This window comes from Rattus norvegicus, chromosome 1 (assembly GCF_021556685.1).
Source record: "Rattus norvegicus strain SHRSP/BbbUtx chromosome 1, alternate assembly SHRSP_T2T, whole genome shotgun sequence".
NCBI lineage: Eukaryota > Metazoa > Chordata > Mammalia > Rodentia > Muridae > Rattus > Rattus norvegicus.
Window position 1 is genome coordinate 244,054,363 of NC_141534.1, and position 24,102 is coordinate 244,078,464.

Sequence of the window (24,102 nt, forward strand, 5' to 3'; positions counted from 1 at the left end):
GAAGACGTGTAAGCATGGCAGTCAAAGAATAGGAAAAGCAGTGAATGCATAATGATTTGCAGATTATTTTTAGAGAGTCGTTCAGTTTCCATGAGTATGTGGGCTTTCTGTTGCTTTTGTTGTTATTGAAGTCCAGCTGTAGTCCCTGGGGATCTTATAGAATGCATGGGATTATAACAATCTCCTTGTGTATGTTGAAACTTGTTTTGTGTTCAAGTACATGGTCAGTTTTTGAGAAGGTTCCATGAGGTGATGAGAACAGGGTTTTATTTATTTATTTATTTTTTGGTTGTGGGATGAAATGTTCTATAGATATCTGTTAAATCCATTTGATCCAAACTTCTGTTACTTTCACTGTGTCTCTGTTTAGTTTTTATTTTAATGACCTATCCATTGGTGCAAGTGGGGTATTGAAGACCCCCACTATTATTGTATGAGGTTCAATGTGTATTTGAGCTTTAGTCAAGTTTCTTTCACGAATGTGGGTGCCCTTGCATCCAGGGCATAGATGTACAAGTTTGAGACTTGATCTTGGTGAATTTTTCCTTTGATGGGTATGAAGTGTCCTTCCACATCTATTTTAATTAACTTTGGTTGAATGTGTATTTTATTGGATATTAGGATGGTGACTCCAGCTTGTTTCTTGGGACCCTTTTGCTTGGAAAACTTCTTTCTAGCCCCTCACTACTGAGGTAGTGTCTGTCTTTGTTGCTGAGGTATGTTTCTTGTATGCAGCAAAATAATGGATCCTGTTTGCATTGTTAGTATGTTAGCCTATGACTTTTTATTTTTGAATTTAGTTTATTGATATTGAAAGATAGTAAAGATCAATGAAAGAAAATGGAAGAGAAGTGGAATGGGGGAGAAGGGAGATGGGAGCAGGAAGAAGTATAGGGAGGGGAAACTGCAGATACTTTGTAATGTATTAAAAAGAATAAAAATACATTTAAGAAACACAGCATCACTTTTATTAATGATTTGGCTTTATTCCAGAAATATTACATGGATGATTTGACATATTCCAAACCAACAAATGTAATACATAATCCAATAAATGAACCAAGACAGTAATCATGTGAACATAAATAGATGGGAAAAGGCCTTTCACAGAGGTCCAATATTTAATCAAGTAAAAATCCTGCAGAAACCTGGAATAGAAGGAACTTAACACACACACACACACACACACACACACACACACACACACAAACGCACACACATATCCTTATAATCATGGAAAAGATTTTAAGAAAAATACTTTTGAGACTGGCCATGGTTACTCTTTATATTGTCCAACCTATGCCCAGAATTATTACTTTATGATTAAAAATCTGAATTAGGTTGAAATTTTAACAATAAAAATAAAATTGTGTGTTGGAAATTGTGGTCACTTTGTGTTGCAAGGAAAGTTCAAAATACCATACATATTATACAAGGCATCAAGAATGATCTATCCTATGAATTACTTTTAATATCTCTGATCACTTTAAATATTTCCTCTTTCACTCATACCAGCGAATACTGACATAAGTGACTTATTCAAACAGTGCCTGGTCCACACAGGTAGTGTGACCTGGGGGCAGGGGGTGGTGTGCAATAAGACTAGTGACTAAGACTTGTGAGATTGACTAGTTGAAGCAACAAGATTAATTGCCCTTAGTTCTAATGTATGAAACCTGTTATAATCTGTTCTTCAGGTAGCATTATATGTGATATCACACTATGAGCTTGGCCCTCTTCCTTTATCAGTATATTAGGATTTCATTACTACAAGTTAAAAGTGGGTCTTTTCTTCAGGAACAATCATGTGGAAACATACATAAACTTACATTAATTGAAGACAGCCACAAGACGAAGTATTCTCTTGATGGCCATAAATTTCACTAATGCAAATGATCCAACAAATCTAACAATAGCTTAAAGAAACAAAGATAATTAAGGAGAAAAATGCTAAGCTAGAAAATATTCCACTTTTATAAGCAAGAGACTTTCAGAAAGGTTTAAAAACACGCAAAAAGCTAAAGCTAAACAGAACTGTCATATTCCCCAAGAATTGTTAAAATTTCATCAGAAACCTCAGTTTTAGCATTTAATCCCACTATAAAATCAAGGTGGCTGAACTCAGGAATAGTTTTATGGTATATGAGGTTGAAGATTTTGGGTACCAAATTTGCAACATCTTTTGGGTCAGCCAAAAAATCTTTTAAACCAGTAAACATGACAGTTGGAACCTTCATGTTTTCCACGCTGTATAACGGAGGAGTGGTCTGACGGAAAAGAGCAATGTATTAACTAAACAGTTAACAAAAGTTCAACCAAACACTAACAAAAATAGCAAACTCTTTATGGTCTATTTTCATCTGTGACAGGATAATTGTTATTAGTGTGTCCACAGAAATCGTTGATCTTGGCCTTTGCGAGGTAAAATTTAATTTTACTTTTATATCTTTATTTAGTTTTGTCACAGCTACTGTCTATGTAACCTATGCTGCTTTCTTGCCAGAATCCTCCCCTCTCAGTATCCTTAATCCTGAGGTTACTGCTATGTGCCACCACCCTATTATAATGCCCTGTCATCCAAGCTTGAAGTCACACAAGCCCCCAGTTCTCTGACCCTGGGTCTCTACAAGTGAAATGACTGCATCAATAAATGTCTGACAAATCCCACATAACTTCATGAGGTTAAAATGATGTGTTAGACAGAACATTGTCATAGATACACCACACAAAAGATAATGCTGTTTGTTTTGACTCCTCCCAAAGTTCTGTCTGTCTTCCTAAGAAAAATCAAATATTCCAAAGTCTTATTTAAAATCAAAGGTTAGATTTCTTAGACTATGTGCCTTTTTGTAAGGGCCAGATCATTAAGTCTGGAGAAAGAGACTTACCTGATTGTAGTGTTGCATGTTCAGAGATGGACTTCCCCAGTCGTAAGCCTGAAACTCACCACTTCTAATGGCCTTAAACGCAGAGAAAACGTGCCATCAACTACAAAGTCTTATATCATGACAGGATCAACATTTGCTGAGTTCCTTTGCCTCTTTTTACAGCAGTGACACCCTAGCCCAGATAAATCCAGTACATTTTCTATTTTAATGAAATGTACTGCCTGGTCAAGTCTGGCTACTTAAGTCCTAGATAGAATATTACACACTTTATGAATATGTATGAAAAGGAACCTGAAAATATTTTTACTTTTATAACAACTCAAACAAAATTTTACAACCATTTTAATAATACTTAAACTGTATCAATTACTATGTATTCGGCAGCAAGAAAAGGCAATAAGAAGCTGAAAAATATTCATGAATGATAAAAGCTTAGATATTTTTTATGCAAAGTGATGTATCATTTTATGCTATATTTAGTTTTAGTAGTATGCAGCAAATCTCAGCTTATATTTATTTTTAATTATCAAATGTGTTTACAAGAATCTAAATTAATGCTTATAAGAAGAATAAATTGTAAAATCTCAAATTAGTACTGGTAAAAGTCACTTTACTACTCTATAACTCAAATGAATTCAAAATATTCTTCAGAAATAACTGTTGGCTCTTTGAATTAATATTTTCATAATAAAATTTGTACCCTTCATGTATAATTTCATTTATACATCTGTTCTTTAATTTTACACAACACAAGAATTTTCAAAAATATTAAGGCAATGCTAAGTTGAATTATTTTTTTTGTATCTAAAAATAGAAAAACCTAAGAAATTATAATGATCAGGAATAAATAACAGAAACCAACTTTAAGGGAGCTGCAGAATCCAGAATAGAGTTTTGTCAGCAAAGCAATATCAAGCAGAATATCTTAGGGTGAGAAATGTTATCATTTATTGATAATTGGATAATAGAATAAAAGTTTTCATATCATTAAGACACATGATAAGCATTTTATAGAATTAAGTGGTTTATCTTCTTACAGAATTTAAAAACAAAACAAAACAGTAAAACCTTCTAACATGACTTGCTCCCTGTCTAGGCACATAGGAGACTAAGTAGGTATAAAATTATCACAGTTTACTCATAGACCTGAAGGGCACCTACAATTTTCATCTTGTATCAGTTCTGTGAAGCTATTTTCTATATTTGATGCTAATTGGATGAATAAAACCTGTACCCAAAATTGCTGATTGGAATAGAAAGCCATTCTCTTTTAGAATTAAACGGCCATTCTGCCTTTTCACATTCTTTTGACAAAGCTTCTATGTACCAATAAATTGCCTGTAATCTATCACTTGTTCATTTGGGATGGATTACCCTGAGCACAAAGCCAACTGGAGAAAGATTTTCTGAAACTTACAAAGCAGAGTCTCAAAAGTAGAAGGAAGGAAAGAGGCATATTTGTACCTGTCCAGCATGTATAAGAATTTGAGTTGATGTTCCTGCTAGACTGTGTGTTATGTACACATCAATACGGCTCTAGGAGAAAATAAGATACAACATACATTAGTCGGTATTTTATTTCCTTCCACAGAAACAAATCTTTCGAAAGAGTGAGGCTGTATTACTTCCATATAAAAAGAACAGTGGTTCTTGCAAAGGACCCACATTCAATCCCAGAACCCTATTGGTGGCTCAACAGCAACCTAGAGCTCCAGTTCATGGGTATTCAATGCCCCTATGTGCATCAGACTGTGAACAAACATACATACAACTAAAACACTCATGCACACAAAATAAAAAGATACAAGCTATATATCTTCAATCATTTTGTAATGAAAGTCTTGATTTTTGACTGCAGTAAGGAATCTAAATATTCTTGTTACAACGAGAAAAGTTTCCATTTTTAATTTTTTGAAAAAAAATACTATTACACTATTTCTCCACTTTCTCTACCCTCCATCACGCTCCCACCTACGCTCCTTTACTCTCTCTAAAATTTGTGACCCATAAAATCTTTTTTCTTTAATTTTTGTTACATATTCCTAAATACATAAACATAACATTCTCAAGACATATACTGTTACTTGCATGTCTATGATTTCAGAGCTCACCACTGAGTTTTGTTAAGAACAAATAGTGCTTACACCAAAAGTTTGGTATGAGCATCTCACAAGAGTTGACTCTAATTTTTTTTTAACAACACAAATGCATTTTGTGTGTTTTGATGTTAAATTTTTCAAAGGATGTGATGATTTGCTACGAGGGTAAAAGATTGAGCAAAGATTAGATATTATCAAAATCTAAGCCAGTTCATTTACTTCTCATGTCTTAAAGAATTTCTTTTTGTTAATGATTCATTTTTTATGTGGTAGTTTAGGTGGAACCATCCTTAGTTCTGGAACAAAAGTAGTGAACTGGGTGATCAGTTACTTAATGAATGACAGCAGATGCATGACTGGATGACTGAACCGAGTAGAAGGAAAGATAAAACTCATCCATAAACGACATCTAGCTATTCATTTATAATGGTTGACAACAGATCTGTGTTCCCATGTTGAGAACTTGGAATTATATGCAAAACATACCATGATTTTCATATGTACCATACTAAATGAATTTACCAGATACAGTTGTTATCTTAGCAACACACACACACACACACACACACAAACACACACACACACACACACACACACACACACACACACACACACGATGAGTTTGAAAGAGAACAAAGCCTACCGTATTTAACTGATCTTCAGAAAATCCAGTCAGTGATCCCAGTACACCAGCACATCCAGCATCAACCAACTTAATGTTGCATACATATTTAGAATACTCACTGAAAACTACGGTAGGTAAAAATTCTTTTTTGCCAAAAACAAGCTGAAATTGACAAAGGTGAAGAGCAGCTCTTAGTGTGAGAAAGTGTTTTGTCTGACAGAAGCACGAGGTTTATAGGAAGTGAGACATAAAACAAAGCTACTGTGTGTTACTAAAGGGTGGATTGGCTTAGTTCATTGATGACGACATTCATTACACGATTCGATAAACATGTGCTGGATTTATTTTCAATCAGTTTAAATTGAATGAAAAATTCTGAGAATCATGAACATCGTGGGGTGACAGCAATCTTTCTGTTTCTTTTATTGGGGAGGCTGGACTTGGTGTACTAAGCACTAGAAATGGCTATATTTGGAAGGATACTTAGCATGAAATGAAAAAAAAAAGTCCACACAGGCTTGCAAATGAGCAGGTCTGGAAAATACTGAAAACTCCGTCAGTAGTCTTATGCAGATTAATGTGTTACATTTACTGGAGAGTTATTATTCTTTCACAGATGTCCCTGCAATGCTACACCTTAGATGAACCAACAACATTTCCATCAACTCAGATAGCCAAGAGAGAGTATCCCAAAGCACATGATTCCACCTAGATGAAATGATTAAGATCAACAACCTTAATAGACACACAGGTGATTAGAGATGCTGGAGGAAGGAGACAGTGTCAGCTTTATTTAGAAATGATATCAGATAGTGTTGATTGAAAACACACACAAAATACATACAAGACAAGAGTTCTCAAACACTGCATATTAGGCTGTGAGAGAGTGTAACACAAAAAAGAATGACTCTGTGTAGCTAAGTGTTCCATTGCACATATGTTGCCAAAGAGAATTCCCAGCTATGTTGTCTTTATAAGCAAATGAGATTTGGAAAAGGCCAAGGCAGCTTAGGGCTTCCATCCAAGGAGAAGGAAGTGAAATTCGAAGATCTTTATAGATTCTACTCTAAGTTTCAGATCTCTATGGACTGCACATCTAGCTGAGGAAACACACTCAAGGCCAGACAATGGAACTGAAAAGACTCAGAAGTGCTGAAGGTTTGCAAGAAGGCTGTCTCCAAGCAGCACAATAATTAAATGTTTTAGTAGTGCTTAGACTGTAACTAGCCTAGAGGGCAAAATTAGACTTTTGTAAAGCTGAAATTCTGACATTCTGTATTTATTAGTAGAATGATATGGGGATATTTTGTAGTAATGAAGCCAGTGACACAAATAAAATAGGGCCATGAATTTTAGACAAATTGTATCTTTACTAATTTAAAGATGAATGGTCTAAGTAGTTCTGTCTCTGTTTGAAGACAATGATAGAAAAACTTGAAAGTGAAATACTAGGTAAGATAAACTATATTAGGAAACACTTCAAAAGATTATCTGATACAGAGTGATTAACCTTAAAATTATGTACATACATACAGGCAACATTGAATGGTCTTAGAAGATATGTATGTGTAATGGTGATACTTAAAGAGATAGTCATGGATTTGGAAGGAAGGGGGCACAGAGGAGTTGGAAGAATATAGGGAGGGATGGGATGATGCAGACATAGTACTAATATATAAAATTATCAAAAATATAAAAGTAAATTAATATGAAGCAGATCACATACTTAAAAATATAGATAAAAGAAAAATACATCCATGCTACAAGAAATGCACAGGACAAAATGCAGGCTGCCCAACTTGGAGGTGAGATTCACTGTAGCCTTGAGGGAGGCCATGGGGGTGAGTAAGCCCTAGACTGTACTTGTAGATCTCTTCTTTCGCAATCTTATTTTGAAAAGTTTAAGTATAGTACCACTTTGAGTTAATCACAAACCTTGAAAGCCTCTGGAGAGAAATAAGCTAGAAGGCGTCCAAAACCTTTTACATATTTAACAGTACGAACTGGAGCTATTAAAATGTTGAGTTTGATCTTCTCAGCCAGTTCTTGATTTGTTGAAAATGCCCCCAGAGCTGAAAGAAATAGTAATATGTATGTATGTATATGTATGTATACATACGTACACACACACACACACATATTATAGTTGCTGTTCCAACGTCTTAATATTTTTTGCATTGCTACATTACTTTTCACAGAGATTATGTTTGCCCTTTGCCACACATTTAAACTTGTTCCTGAAGATTTTCCTTAATTTACCCATCAGAGTACTAAGATGTTAAGACCCATTCAATTTGCTTCTCCTCCTCCCGCTTACTGTGAATGATGCTGTTTATGATTTACCATTAGAAAAACGCATCTGGAATTCTGTTACTTTGGCATTTTCTTCTCTGGGCTGTTGTACCTGGTTTCCTTTTGGGGTTTTTGCTTTTTTGTTTGTTTTTATTTTTCTGACCAATGTGAATCTTGTTACAATTTTTAAGACTTACAGACAGACTTTGCATTTTTGATTGCTGTCTCACATATTTGAGTGGCCAGACTGGACATATTTAAGGATAAGCTCGGTACTTTTAAAGATTGAGATAGGTGGTTGTGAGCCTAGCCTTTAATGACTGAGGCAGGCAGCAATGTGAGGAGAAGCCCTTGTTCCTGCCAAGGCTGGAGCCTCCAGTGAAGGGGAAAGTCAGGGCAGGGAGGCAGGAAGGGGTGGGTCACTGGGTTGAGGAACACCCTCAGAGAAGAAGGGGGAGGGGGATGAGATAGGGGACTTATGGATGGGAAACTGGGAAAGGGGATAACATTTGAAATGTAAATTTAAAAAATCCAATTAAAAAAGTAAAAAGAAAAACAGAAAAAATTGAAATCTTCCCTGATTGTTGAAAAAGACACCTACCCAAAATCTCACATATTGATTTTATTGATCTCTAGTCATTTGTACCTTCACATGTCCTCCCTGCAGCATCTGCAGCCCACTCGTGCATGTGCACACCTGTACACAAATATAACTACTTACCTATTTACAATCATTCTGTCTGTCTACCAATCATCTCTCTATCATTATAAATTGGACAAACGGATGCATTAGTTAGAAATATTTTCCCTGACAGTCAGACATTGGAACCATATATCCTTGGTGACATTTGTTCTTTGAAAATATATATTTTGTACAAACCCAGACAATATCAATCAAAAAAGCTGACCAAGATGGTGGAGACAGATCCATAAAGCATTTTCTAAGAAAAATGGACTCTCCAATTTTCAACAATGTCATTTGAGAAAGAACACACACAAACACACACACACACACACACACATACAAACACACACACACAGAATGAGTTATTAGTCTCAAAGTTTTAGGTATAAAGAGCGCTAAGACTACCTCACATATGTACTTCATTTAAATATTTTTGCATTAGAGACTATGATTTCAACATTTGACATTTTAAAGCAGGCTGCAGTCGTTATCATCTGTCAGAGCTTCTCTGTGTTTTACAAAGAGCTGTAAATTATATGTATACATTTGTGTTCTTCAGGATAAAGTTTCAGCATTGTTCCTTTTCACCTACCAATAAGAGTTCCCAGAGAATGGCCAATATAGTAAATCTGCTCTTGTCCTGTTGTGTTCAGAATGAAATTAATGGTGGCCGGAAGGTCATATGCTATCATTTGATCAAAACTGCAAGAAAACGAAATGGAAAGAAGGTGATTTAGTTACTAACCAATAACTAATTCATTTCTGGTTTAAATGAGGTCTCTATGTAATCTATGTGAAGGGAGACATGGTTCACAAAGTGGGGGAAATTATCAATTACTACCCACATTCTCATTATGTTACCACCTTATGATTACGATTTCTCTGTGACCACAAATTTCCCATGACATTTGTCCACAATTACACACATTGCATAGAATTAAGCTAGCATTGTCATGTCCATAGTGAATGAATTGTTAGACATAATTCAGAGCACTTTTGCTCTAAAGCCAAATTTCCAAAAATTGTAGGTTCTCCAAGTGAGCATTAGATGATTTAAGATTTGGAAATAGGAAATCTCCACCAAGTTCCCACTGGAGGGAGAGAGGGAGATGGAGAGAGAAAGAGAGAGGGAGGAGAGAGAGAGAGAGAGAGAGAGAGAGAGAGAGAGAGAGAGAGAGAGAGAGAGAGAGAGAGTGCTAGAGGTACAAAGAGGAATGTATAAAGGAAGTTGATTAAACAAATTAATGAGATAATATTCTACTTCTCTGTGACATAAAGTAATCATATGTACAATTAACCTTATCTCTTCTCACATGCCTGTCAGTCCTTCCTCGATCAAAATATCAACAGAATCAGCTGAGGAGGCAGTTCATTGGAAAACATTAAGAAGTTAGTTTGATCCACCTTTAGAAAAATAAAAAAGCCAGGTATGCTGTTGTTTACCTGAAATCCCAGCGGTGCAGGAGCAGAAATAGATAATTTGGCTGTGCACTTGGCCTATCCTACTTAGAGATTCCCAAGCCAGACAGATAAATTGTGTCTATGGATGACACTTGAATTTGTGCTCTGATTTTCACATGAACATCTGTACATGAGTATATACATAATTCATACACATGGGCATGTATTCACACACACACAATCAGAATACACACTTAAATGAAAAGTGATTGAGAGTGGTTGTATGTGAATATCTATGTTTTCCAAATCATTGATTAGAATATATTAAATTTAGTTCAGTGAAACCATTTTATGCAGACATGGGTGATCCCAGGGAGAAGACTCGGTGAGCAAATGTACTTGTTACCCACCCAGTGGTATCTCCTTTATCCCCAGGACACCAACAGGATAAAGGATATAGTCTACTTTCTTAAGTTGTTTCCTGGCCTCCAAACATATACTAAATTACACACACACACACACACACACACACACAATTGGATTAATTAGAAGACTATTTAGTATTTCAAGAAGAGAAAACAGTCTGTAATGAGAATGTTATTATAATTATTATGTGTAGTAATCATAATACAAAGGACCAAACTATGTCACCCAAATCAATCTTCTAAAATCACTCTAAGTGAAATACCTTCAATGTTGCTCCACAAACTTATTTAACCATTAAGATATTTGACACTCTTTTAAGGCAAATGTAGAAATCACATGGAATTGTTCCCTACCTAAAAGCCCAGAATTCTTCAGAATCTGGGCTTAGGGTCACATGTTTCTTTGCCCAGGTACTTCCTCTGCTGTTTCCCAGCCAGACATCATACCCAGCTTCTGCTAGGATGAAAGCCAGGCTGTTGTCGGGAGGATTGGCAACCCACACACCAGGAGTTGAAAACAAGCCATGCTGACAGAACACTACCATCTTGGGGGCTGCGAAAGTAATCATGAAAATGCTTTATAACATTAGCGTCTACTGAAAATGTAAGCAACAAACTCAAATACTCACAATGGAGACAAAAGACTTTGAAACTAGCACACGGAGTTGTGCTAAGATTTCTTTGTACTTACGTCAGTCAATGTTAGTCAGTATGGAACTGTGCAGAAGAATAGTCATTTCTACAGAATCTTGGTCTCCCTTCTATCTCACCCTCCTCAACCATTTATTTCCTTAGTCCTTCTACTATTCTTTTATATTTTATCGCATGTAGTTATTTAAAAGGAATGGTTCATACCTTATAAAATCCAAGAGGCAAATGTACAGAAATACTAATGATGAAATATCCAAAGATTAATGTGCAGATTCTTCTAAAACTCATTGGACCCTAAGAACATCCAGGGTTTCTAGGTGGATATGAGGAAGGAGCCCCGTCTCATGTATTTTCATCTGGAGCATGAACTATGAATTCTCACAACAGGAAACTAAGGGATCTTCCACATGCAGTGTGCCTGAAAATTTACTTAGGGGCCCAGCACCATCTCTAGGAACACATCCTTGTCCTCATAGTGACCAATGAAAGCTAGGGTCCTTTAAGCCCCAGCTTTAGTCATGGGAGTAAGGGAGCTCCATTTGTTCTTTTGAAATTACTCAATTTGGAGGGAACTATTTAGTAAGTTGTTGCTTAGCACGGCATTGCCTCAGGTTGCTGCCAGCTTCAGTTTTTACCTCATTGGGATCTTACCTGAACTATTAGCATTATTCTTCCCATGAGGAATTCGGTTAATTGGAAGAATGTAACCATCATCAGTCACGACCTCATATTCTAAACTTGGATAGTTCCAGTATTTAATAATCTCACTCTGCAAGACAAAACACACAATGATTTTCATAATTTTTAAATGCTTACTTATTTCTCATAATTCTTAAAATAGAATTATTTCTTCTTGATATTAAGTCATCATGCTGGTAACTATTCAGATTGTAAGAGGTGCAACAATTTAGAAAGGATGAAATTAATAGAGATAAAGCAAATGCATTTAATTTTATTAGTGGTAAGAATAGCTTAGAAAATTGGAAATAGATCTATCTGAAGGCACTGCTATATCACTCTTGGGCATATACCCAAAAGATGCCCCACCATGCCACAAAGGCACATTTCCCTATGTTCATAGCAACCTTATTTGTGTTAGGCAGAAGCTGGAAACAATCCAGATATCCCACCACTGAAGAATGCATACAGAAAATCTGGTTTGTTTATACAATGGAATACTAATCAGCTGTGAAGAACGAGGACATCATGACATTTGAGGGCAAATGGATGAAACTAGAAAATATCATCCTGAGTTAGGTAACTCAGACCCAAAAGGACATGCATGGTATGTACTCACTAATAAGTGGATATTACCCAAAATGGTACAGAATACCCAGGACATGTCGCACAGGACTCAAGAAGGTAAATAAGCCGAAGGACACAAGTGAGGTTGCCTCGATCCCAGTTGGGAGGAAGAAGAAAACTGTCATGAGGGTACAGGGAGGGAGGGACCTGAATGAGAGAAGGACAGGGAGGGGAAAGGGGAACATGATCAGGTATTGGGGGGGCAGGACTGAAACCCTAAGGGCCAGCAGATAGAATGGAAACAGGCAACCTCAGGAGGTAGGAGATGGAGGAACCCTGTAGAATGTACCAGAGACCTGGAAGGTGAAAGACTTTGGATGAAGTACTCTACAGTGGGGAGAGGGAACTTGTAGAGCCCACCTCCAGTGAAAAGATAGGATATCAAGTGGATACGTGGTGTTGCCACCCCATAGTCAAAAGCTCAGACCCAGAATTGTTCCTTTGTGAAGGGACAAAAATGGGGAAAAGCATGATTCAAAGTAGGTTCAGTGACAGTTCCAAATCGGGATCGACCTCAAGGGGAGGCGCAGTGCTCTGACACTGTTATTGACGCTGCCGTGCGCTTGCCAACAGAAGCCTAGCATGTCTGCCCTCTGAGATCCCCAACAAGCAGCTGGAAAAGCCAGATGCAGATACCAGAACCCAAACAATGCACTGGATGGAGGCCGGGGACTCCTGTGGTTGAATTGGGGGAAAGCTGGAAGAAGCCAAGGAGGAGGGCAGCTCCATGGGAAGACCATAAGTCTCAACTAACCCGGACCCCTGAGATCTCTCCAACACCAAGACACCAACAGGCAGCACACACCAGCTGGTAAGAGGTCCCTGACACATCTACAGCAGAAGTCTGCCTGGTCTGGCCTCAGTGAGAGAAGAAGCACCTAACCTTCAAGAGACTTGAGTGTCCAGGGAATGGGGAGGCCTGGTGGGTGGGGTGTGGTGGGGTGAGGGAATGGGTTAGGGTGGGGTTCGGGACATCCTCTTGAAGATGGGGAAAGGTTATGGCATGGAGAGTGATCGGGGTGCAGACCAGGAAGGGATGATATCTAGACTGTAAAGAAAAATAACTAAAGAACAAAATGTTAATAATAAAAACCAATAGCTTACAACATTCATGTGAGATTCAGGATTCTTGTTTGGCTCAAGTAAACAAAATATTTTTCCAAATACATGGATAAGGCACATTGTTCTCAGTAGCCACCACATTTTAAACCTGCAGGGAAACAGTTATTTTCATGAAGGAGCTAAAGACACAGTTCTATCTATCTCCACATACTGCACATCTATTATCTCCACATGTAACCTTCCATAGCTGAAAATGTCATATTATTTAATAAGAATGTTAGATGAACTTCAAAACACTTTCAAATACTCCCATCAGTAAACTATGGGACAAAACACAGTTTAGATATAATTAAAGATCAGCTTAGAGAAAATTAAAATTGACAATATTCTTTTTTTATAAAAATCTATCTGTCTATCCCTTAACTGTTCTGAGAAACGAAATAATTCTAACTTATTTGTTGATAAATCCTCACTGATGACTATTTGAGATTTATCCTGAAGGACTAAGATTAGTACACAATTTATTGGTTAATGATTTCAAGATGTTGCTTAATTCAAAGCCCTTCAGGCTATTGGCATCAGAATGAGGAGAAGAGGAAAGGTTAAAAAATTATAGCAGAGATGGATCAAAAGCCAGGTACATGAATTTCCACATGGAGAACGTATGCCTTCCTAGACATTTTGTCTAGCCACCATATCTTCCCTTGCCCTCTTTCATGACTACACGTAGCACATGTATTCCATCATTGCTCTTTGAATTTCTAAAATATGTGCTTTTAATAAAACACAATCATGAGCCATAAACATCTCTTTTCCATCCCCTGTAAACCTTATTTTGAAGTGCTATTTGAGCACACAGTTGTAATAATCACAAATTTGTCAATTTAGGTGGACCCCACAGATAGTGTCCTGGTTCCTGTTCCAAGCACAGGATATGACTTTCTGTCTTTCTTTCATTTTACCTTATTTTATTTTATTGTTCAATTTCCTAACATCAAGATACCAAGTAAGTAAGTTGAGAGAGAGAGAGAGAGAGAGAGAGAGAGAGAGAGAGAGAGAGAGAGAGAGAGAGAGAGGTATTGGTCAAATAGTCTTACTAATAAAATCAGGACTGTAAATGTCAGCCTTAATGTTGTGCCCGCTGTCTGAATACCATCTAATAAACACCTAACTAACATATTGCTGTTTTAATATTGAACCTAAAGCAAAACATTTTGCAATCTTAGAGTATCATACTCACTGTTACCAAATACAATTATTTTAATTTCTTGTATTCCAAATGAAATTTGAATTCTCTTTTCTTTCCATCCTGCTCACTATAAATACAGCTTGAATGTGTTTTTTGGATGACCTTTCCTAGAAATGGACAGTGCCAACTTTAAACATGAACTTGGATGCTTGTCAAATCAGATGTCAAATACTGCAAAGCTCTCAAAATTTACGTGGTTTCTCAGCTCTGGGCTCATTGCCTGGCAGTACCCTCCCTTAGTGTGAATTCTGAAGATTTCTTTAGATTTTAAGTTAGACACCAACTCATCAGGCTTTATTTTCCTCAAAACAGTAATTGTAACCATATTTCCTTACTGAATGATTTGAGAGCTGCTCTATACAGAATTACAAAACAAGTCAAGATAAATATTGCAACTGCCAACAATGCCTCTTTAAAGACATTTCCCCCTGTGATTATCTTAAGTTAAGAGCGACATGTGTATAAATTTGGGAGATGATATCCTCAGATCATAAACATGACAAAATATGTGTAGCAAGGATGTTTTAAAACGATCAGGGATACATAAAAATTTCAATATGACAAAAACAAACCACTATCACAAAAAGGTTGTGAAAACATCTGCAAGCATATACTCACGTTACATGAGAGTAAAGTGGAATAGTATCTTGGGAACATAAATTCCATTGTCCAGCAAAATATATAAATTTGTTACTTCATAAATTTCTATCCCTATGCTCCCAGGGGAAAGAATCTGGCATATTGATAGCAGGAAATGATAGCCGGAAATGATAGCTGGAAATGACAGCCAGAAGTGATAGCAGGAAACACATATGCTATGCTACTACTTGATTGTGACCTGTGACCCAGGGTCTATGGCTGGTAGGCTGGTGTTCACAGTTACAGCACAGACACAGGAATTAATTTTGAGATCTCGCATGAGGAAGACTCCTCGCATGAGGAAGAACCTTCAGAGTTCTGATATTCTTTTAAGATAAAAATATTTTCAGAAAAATAATTTCTCAGATGATAAAGGTGATTATGATGACAATTGATTCGACTTCTGCTGTAGTAACCGTCAGCTCTGCCTTTGCTCTATCTTCTTCATACACATATTGGTAGGGAGCTGTTCAGATAATGACTTACTTAATCCTGAAGAGAATTTATCTGGCTTGTAAAGTTGCTTTTCTGTCCTTTTTTCCCCCCAGCACTTTGAGTTAATACAGTACACATCCCATCCCATGTTACAAAGAGACTGATAGTAGCTCATTATTTGATTATCAGTATTTCATGTTTAGTTTAAAGTGTTTCAGCAAACCATAGAGTTCAATAAAACTTAAAATGGGGTTGGCTGAACTAACTATATCTTTAAAATAGTATATGAAGAAATGATCATGGTAGCTCATGCCACACTCAGGAGGTAAAGATAGAGGATTACCCCTAGGTTCATTGAGGGCTTCACTATGCAGTGAGTTCCTGGGTAACTATGGTCACGTACACTTATTCCTGCAAATAAGACATAGAAGATCTGAGACCCATACTTTATTGGGCCACAGGGCTCATAGTGTTTGTTATTAAAATCAACCTTTCTTGAGTGCTTTCCAATAGTTAGATTTTTTTCCAATAGAATTTGATCATGTCTATATGATTGTGCCTAGTTCTTATATACAGACCTGTCTATGTTTTAATATATATGCCTAACTTCACCAAACACTAGTTCTATATACATATTGATAGTTAATATTTATCAAGAAAAGAATGGCATATAAGAAATATTACAGTAAGTCATGTCAAAGTTCTTTCTCCTGTTCCCATAATCTGGTTTATAAAAAAGGTTTGAAGAACGCCAAAATAAGCCATGTATTCACCCATAAAATGGCATAATCTGTCTTCCTTGGTAGAAAATCTAGTACTCTGGCCTGTCAGTATGAACATTAATCTGGTCATCATATGTGACATATTTTTAAGCTACTCTGGCCTTGGATATCTGTGGCTGTTCATGGACACTATTCATCGCAAAGGCACTTTACATAAGTGAAAATGCCATATTTTTGTGCAGTTTGGACTTTTAGACTTTCAGAATACAGCAACTGGAATTTTTATTAAAGATAAAGACTTAAGGTTTAAACAATATTAGCGATTCGATCTAATTAACAAGGTAATACTTTTTATTTCCTCCCATAAACTGTCTTACAGAATTTGTTCTATTTCTCTATATGATACCCTGCTCACACCTCAAAGATAAACACAGTGAGACTAAAATGTTTCATCCTCCCTTTGGGTTTGTCAAAACCCAACTGTCACCCTTCAAATAATCTACCAGGGTTGTAGTGAGGGAGCTCCTATGCTGCAGCACCAGAGAGAGAACATGTCTGCAAGAGCTCAGATCTAACCATAGCTGCCAGCACACTGCTCAGTGGGTGGTGGTGGGAAATATGGGACACGGGGAATGGACATCCTAATCAATGTAGTTATCACAGACTGACTTCATTCTCAATCTTCTTAATCATTTCCAAGATATTTCTATAAGTGTACATTCTAAAAACTTGTCTTTAATCTTCAATAACAGTCTAGGTAAAACAAAAAGAAATGGAAATTTTCAGTATGTAGCACAATTTTCATATTTTTCAGAAATTTAGACAGGACGGAATTATATGTCAGAAGTAATTCGCCAATTCTTTGTCTATACTGCAGATTAGAAAATGAATTCATTTTAGTATTGATCATCGTTTAGATTGTGGAGATTTACCAACATCGTCTTCTAAAATCAAAGGTTAACACACTCAAAAAAGCTTATCAACATATAGGAGAATTTTATATATGTTCAAAATAACCCCATGAGGAATGAAAGATCCTGCCACAATGCTTCTGTGGGACTATGTATCAACAGTAGTGATGCCAGAGTCTTGTATGACAGAGATAGGAATAGGGGGAATTGTGAGAAATGTGAATAATGAAATAAAATCCCCCATGTACCTTCAGACAGGGTCAGACATGGGACAATGCCATGCTCTTGGCTAACTTAGTCAAATATAACTAAAAGGAGTGAGTGATACAGGATAATGTTGCCACTCTTTTTTTTCTTTTCTTTTCTTTTTTTCGGAGCTGGGGACCGAACCCAGGGCCTTGTGCTTCCTAGGCAAGTGCTCTACCATTGAGCTAAATCCCCAACCCCTAATGTTGCCACTCTTATAACAACTGAGATATATAGATTGATATATGTAAGACTTAAACTTATCAAAGAGCAAAGTTTACTGTCTTCAGAGCCACATGCAGAATCTAGAACTCATCATTCTCCTGCCTCGACTTTCTGAATACTGGGATGACGAGTGTGCAACAGTAGCTTGATTGCTTTTATTATGAATGTCTCCATTAAATGGAATTAATTTATTTAGTGTTGAAGTGTATTTAATATCTCCAGGTATGCATAGGTGATCAAAATGAGTTAAATGAGTAGATTAAAGAGAGCCTTCTGTGTTTTTCTCTTAAGTCTGAGAGGTCACTGTTTAGCACGGATGACACTGGAGCTAAGAATGTCCGACACCAATTTGCTAGTTTATTTTGTTGATATAGAACTATAGTATGGTGAATGAAGAAGTATGTGACAAGACTGCCTTGTATGGCTTCAATGGGAGAGTTTCCTGTAAAACTTAATACCTCACGGAAGAGGAATACTATGGCAGTGAGGTGGTGAGAGAGCACCCTCTCAGAGGTGCACGGTAGCAGGAATGGGGTGAAGAACTCGGGGAGTGGGGACCAGGACGGAGGGCAACTAAATAAATAATTTAATAAATAAATAATTTAATTAAAAAAAGAGGGAAAACAATACAGTGAGGTCCCATTGAGGAAGTAGCACACTGCCACTCATTCTAATGGGCAGAATATCTTAGTTTTATTTTTTTTTTAAGAACTAGGATTTCAATGTTAAGTAAGTTTGTTGTCATGAAATTATTTTTCATCTATCCAGAAAAAAAATCAAAGCAACAAGAATGTGCTTTCTATTACTGCCAGTAAACCACAGAACTCTTCTTTTGAGAAAACTTAATGTCTCCTGCCTCTTCAATAATACTAGTTTTACTGCTGACAGGTACATTTTGCTTCCTGGTTATTCTAAGAGGCAGACAGAACAGAACTGCTGCAGGGTCCAGTTCTCTGCATTTCTGATGAATGCTCTCAATTTCTCTTCTTCTTATCTTCCTTTAAACAATTATTACTCCGGTTCATGATGTTAAGATTTTCACCTGCACCTATGTTTATTTTTATGTTATGTAACAGATGGGTGATTTTCAACTAAATGAACAAATGTCATCAATTAAATGTGAGTATTTGGGTCTGGAGAGATGGCTTTGCAAGTAAAAATTCTTTGAAAGGATCTGAGTTTGGTTCCCATCATTCTCATGATGGACTCCAAATACGCATGTCTGAGTTCCAGAGTACCAAACACCTTCTTCTGGAATTAGTGAGCACCATGATTCCATGTAACTCACATACAAAGACATAGGCAAAATATTAAGACTCATAAAATAAAAACAAGTATTTAAATTATTAATAAAGTATGTGGTTCTCATATGTTATGTGCAGTTATTCATTAATGCTTATGTGGACAAGTTCATTTGTATTCTGGCATATTTTAAAACAGTTTTAAGAGAATAAAAATAGTAACATTTATTGTAAGCCAGTGAATAGAGAAAATAATAACACATGCTCAAAAACTAAAGATAATTTATTACCAACAGACAATAAGAAGTCCTGGAAGAAATGAGAAAAAGGAGAGAGAGCAAATTTTAATTAAATGGAATGATAAGAGATAATCGAGGAAGTGGACATAAAAGAAATATACGCTTCTTGCCATGTCTCCATTTCTGTTTATTTATTTATAGCAGAGGACACATTTTATGTACTTATTTAACCCATTTTGCCCAACATGTCATTTAAACATTGTCATTATATATGCTGCATACTTTTCTATCATGATTTTTAACACGAGCGTGCTTTTCCTGTAGCACATCTCAACTTGACCTTGTCATGTTTTGAGGACTTAGTAGCCGCCAACGATTAGTTTTACCAAAGACAACCATTTTTGAATTTTCAAAAGTGAGGGGAGGACACAGTAATTGAGATTCTCTGATTCTGTTTTTGCTCTGAAGAACAGGAGATAGAGTGAGGCATATGTATTTAGGTCACATGTGTCTATACAGGAAGACACGTGAGATTAAATAACCATGGTACATTTCCAAGTCCTAGAGTAAATATTGATTGTTGGGTGACATAATTTATCATCATTTCTCATAACTTTGGAGTTGACGCAAGTGGTGTTCTTTAACGTCTGTTGGATTGTTTTCCCACCAGCCTGAGCTTCGTATTACATTTCTCCAGTTGCTGAATTGCTCATTTCACACTGCTCAGGCCAACTTGAAAGAGACAATTGTCTATTAACTTTCTCAAATATGCATACGAAAAATTTAAGTCCATTTATCAACATTGAAAATTTTAATATTATCAAAATTGTCAACCAATTCAAAACATGCTTGTCTATTCTTCAGAAAGACTGCCTAGTAGGCTATCACTGCATGAGTTGAAAGCAAAGCCAATACCCTCCTTACACTGTAACAAACTTGCTCTAATCCATCTTCAGCTCCGTCCAACATAAGCAACCTGAATGGTCCTAAGGATAAGTTCATGGCAACTATGAAAAAGAAATTCTGTCAACAAAACAGTTGCCAATACACTTTTTTAAAAGCATTGTTAATTATCCAGTTAATTAATGAAATAAACTATTTTAAATCATAAAATAGGGTTCTATTTCCCTCCCCTACTAATGTGAAGTATTCAAAATATTGAATTCTTAAATGTGAATATTCACATATTTTTTGAAATGGGTGAAATACTTATTTTCCTGAGAGTGAAAATATTTTCTCCATCACTACTGAAGGCATCACTGTCAAATCTGCAAGTTCTGATCTACCTGAAATTTTTTGAGGATATTCCTACATATTTTAAATATGCACATTTCAATGATACTAAGTACAAGATGTTATTTCTGTATAATACAACTAACTATATCAACTAATTCTATATTAGTTTGTTATTCAAATTGTCATGTAAGTGAAATAGCAAGGTTCGCATGCTGAAGCAGAGGTGTTTAATTCAATAAAGTGCTAAACAGGTAACTGGAATATTATCCAACTGTGTGCAGTTGTCTTTAATCTCATGAATCTTTCACATATCCAGGAAGGAGATATGGGGGGGTGGTAAAGTGTCATCCTTAAACATTGTTCTCCTTACTAATATTGATGATGGCAAAAGTCAGGTGAGGAACATTCGCAGAAATCTAATAGAAGGTTGTAGCTTAAGGCATTGTTGAGAAATTACTTAGGGTAATTTTTCCTGTGTGAATGTCCATCAAGTTCTGTAAAATGCATGGAAACTTCAATTCTAATTAAGTTGGAGTGAAATTAATCTCTCCCAGTATACCACAACAACTTCTGCCACTACCAACAAAACAAAGAAACATTCTTCCACTTTAATATGGAATTATCCCATTGTAACTTCTCTTTTTTGAGAGGCCTTTAATCTCTCTGCTCAAACGTATCATATATACTAACCTATTCTGATGATTTCCTTCTAATGTTCTCAATGGGCAGGGAGATATGAACTGGGAAAGAGAGTCTTCTTTTTTTTCCCCCATCATGTGGTCTGGTTAATACTGACATCTTTGATTGATAGCTTTTTACTTTCCCTCAGTCACATAAAAATATAAATACAAAAGATTATAATTCTCAGAATACATACACAAATGGCCTTTATAACCTGCAGCATAAAAAATGCATCTCATTGGCTTGAACAAACAGCTACTCGTCACAGAATCAACTGTACCAGAAAGGGTTCTCATAGACCCTATTCGGTGATTGAGAAATGTTTACCCAAATAATGTACTAGCTACTGTCATGGAATAGTTAAATGAAATAAAATTTTAGAACAATGAGAAAATTAAAAATTGAGAAGGATAAAAATAAAGAAAAGAAATATGGTCAACAAAACTAGAAATTCCTAGTCACGCACAACACAACTGCTGTGGAGTTCTGGGAAGGAGGTCACAAGGACTAGGAAGGAGCAGATGATCTGTAGAGTATGTGTTTTAGATTTAAAAACAATCTAGAACAGAAACAGAAAAAGTCACTTAAGAGACTTAATGACTTTCCATTTATTTATTTAATTTATGTTACATATAAGTTACTTATGTATATTTTAGTACATGTATATTTACTTAAAATCTATGCATGGTTAGTTTAAACTAGTGTTTCTTTTTTTTTGCCGTTAAATAGAATTGTTTGTAATATTGTCTGTGTGGTTTTCAGACTTTTCTAGGTATTTTACTATGTTTTCTTAGATCCAAGTTTTGGTGGTTATTTTTAAAGGTCTACACCAAAATTGATGGGGAAATTTTATCTACATTGTAATAAACTAAGATGTAAGATATATACAAGTTAATTAGGTCATGGGAGTTCTACTGTCTTGAATAGACTTTTCCTATCATGTGTTAATGGATAGACTGATCAGACTTGGATTATAAACTCCAGCTGGATTCTTTCTTTGGTCTGTACCTATTTTACTGAGGAATCTGCCTTTTCTTAGAACCTGGTAAGAACTACCACCATCTGGGGACCAGTGGTATCATAGCATAAAAATGATTCTATCCTTAAATCTCTTACCAAACAGCAGCAGCAACACTAAAAACAAAATCTCTCTGTTCATCTGTCCTTTTTTTATCTCTCTCTCAGTCTGTTTCCCCCCACCCCACTCTCTCTCTCTCTCTCTCTCTCTCTCTCTCTCTCTCTCTCTCTCTCTCTCTCCCTCTGTGTGTGTGTGTGTGTGTGTGTGTGTATACACATAACAATCATAAATAAAATAGAGACTATATATTTGAAAAAGACAAAACAGTTATGTGAGTGTGTTTGGAGGTTGAAAGGGAAAGAGGGAGCAAAGTATTTATTATAATCTCAAAAGTAAAGAAAATAAATAGAAAATAATAGACTCCAATCCCTTGTGCAGACACAGGAAATCATGGTCCTTTCACCATCTGTAAAGAGAGCACATGAGTGGAATGCACTGGAGATTTTCAGCTCAGGACACAACTACTTTCTAGATCTTTCCCCTAGGCTTTCACATGAAGATAGAACTAAGGGAAACATGCTCGTGTGTAGAGTAACCCTTCCCAAACGTAAGTGTCCCTACAACCCACCAGGATCGACGCACACAAGCCTACAGTTGTCTGAGTGAAGTCAAGAGCTGAGAGCTTCTATCAGCGAAATGAGCAAGTTTTATTTCTCTCCTATTCCCACACCAGCCAGAAGCAGCTCTCTAGAGCCGAGCAGTGAACTCAAACAATGTTTTTCAAGCATCATGGGGCTCTTTCTTCTGGTTTCATTCCTGTCTTTGTCTTGAACACGGAAACTTGGAAGATGAAAAATTTTGTAATAAAAACATCAAGATTCTCTGATAAGCTCTGAGAATATTTGCCAAACACCCATAAACAAGACACTGAAGGACACGTGCAGTATCAGTCACCTGCAGATTTAGATGAAATTTTGAGCAGATATGCCATAAGACTTATCTCCAAATAATAGGATGGTTTTTAAGCTTGTTGAATGATGCAGTGTTTGATTTTATAAGATTTTCAAATTGGTAGGTTTGATTTTATTCTTTCACTTTGTTTCATGCTTAAACTGGTAATAGTTTTGCCTATTATTTCTTCAATACCATCATTAGAATGCTCGTATTAGGTTGCCCTTGATGAGTCCGTGGTCAGGTCTAGCCTTTCTGGAATCCACATTTGATTATTACATATTGGCAGCACAAAATCAAGACTATTTCCCAGAAATGTTTCCTTTCTCTCTCTCTCTCTCTCTCTCTCTCTCTCTCTCTCTCTCTCTCTCTCTTTCTTTCTTTCCTTCTTTCTTTCTTTCCTTCCTTCCTTCCTTCCTTCCTTCCTTCCTTTATCATAGAAACTACTCAGAGGTTACTATCACCTATGGTTACAAAACAAAACTAAAGCAGTCTTCAAGGTTTGATTGGTTTATTCTATTCCATGATGAAATAAATTCAGGGCAAACAAAATCAAATGACTATATAGTAATGACTTGATAGCTATAAAATACTTATATCAATAGAACACTGTAACCAAGTCATTGGTGGAGAATACTGAAGGTTGCCCACTGTCTTTTCCTGTATAACCGCTTTCCACTCCATCTACACATTGTTGGGAATTAAATTCCCTAATGAGTATAAATCTATATCAACTGTCGTAAAAACATAAAGAATTTAAAAACCTTCTAGTTAATAAACTATGATAATCTTTGTATAATGAAAAGGGAAAAGATTGAAATGATTTCCACGTGGAGAGTAATCCATCTCCCTGCAAGTCATGTATCTAGAGACCTA

General features: G+C 36.2%; 1 protein-coding gene across 3 annotated transcripts; it reads right to left on the minus strand.

Annotated features, from left to right (window-relative positions):
- Nucleotides 1-943: 943 nt before the first annotated feature.
- On the minus strand, nucleotides 944-14,791 carry Lipo1 (lipase, member O1). 3 transcript variants are annotated; one of them, XM_087601654.1, is made up of 10 exons: nucleotides 14,674-14,791; nucleotides 13,476-13,581; nucleotides 11,718-11,835; nucleotides 10,770-10,968; nucleotides 9,182-9,291; nucleotides 7,548-7,684; nucleotides 5,631-5,774; nucleotides 4,353-4,424; nucleotides 2,889-2,960; nucleotides 944-2,267 (listed from the first exon to the last, which is right to left on the minus strand). In XM_087601654.1, exons 2-10 carry the CDS (start codon nucleotides 13,572-13,574, stop codon nucleotides 2,025-2,027), a joined length of 1,194 nt encoding a protein of 397 aa, XP_087457780.1. In that variant the 5' UTR covers nucleotides 13,575-13,581; nucleotides 14,674-14,791; the 3' UTR covers nucleotides 944-2,024. The 3 variants fall into 3 exon arrangements, with proteins under 3 accessions (XP_087457780.1, XP_087457786.1, XP_087457776.1); XM_087601660.1 differs by having other exon boundaries at nucleotides 14,680-14,786; XM_087601650.1 differs by having other exon boundaries at nucleotides 14,531-14,730.
- Nucleotides 14,792-24,102: the final 9,311 nt, after the last annotated feature.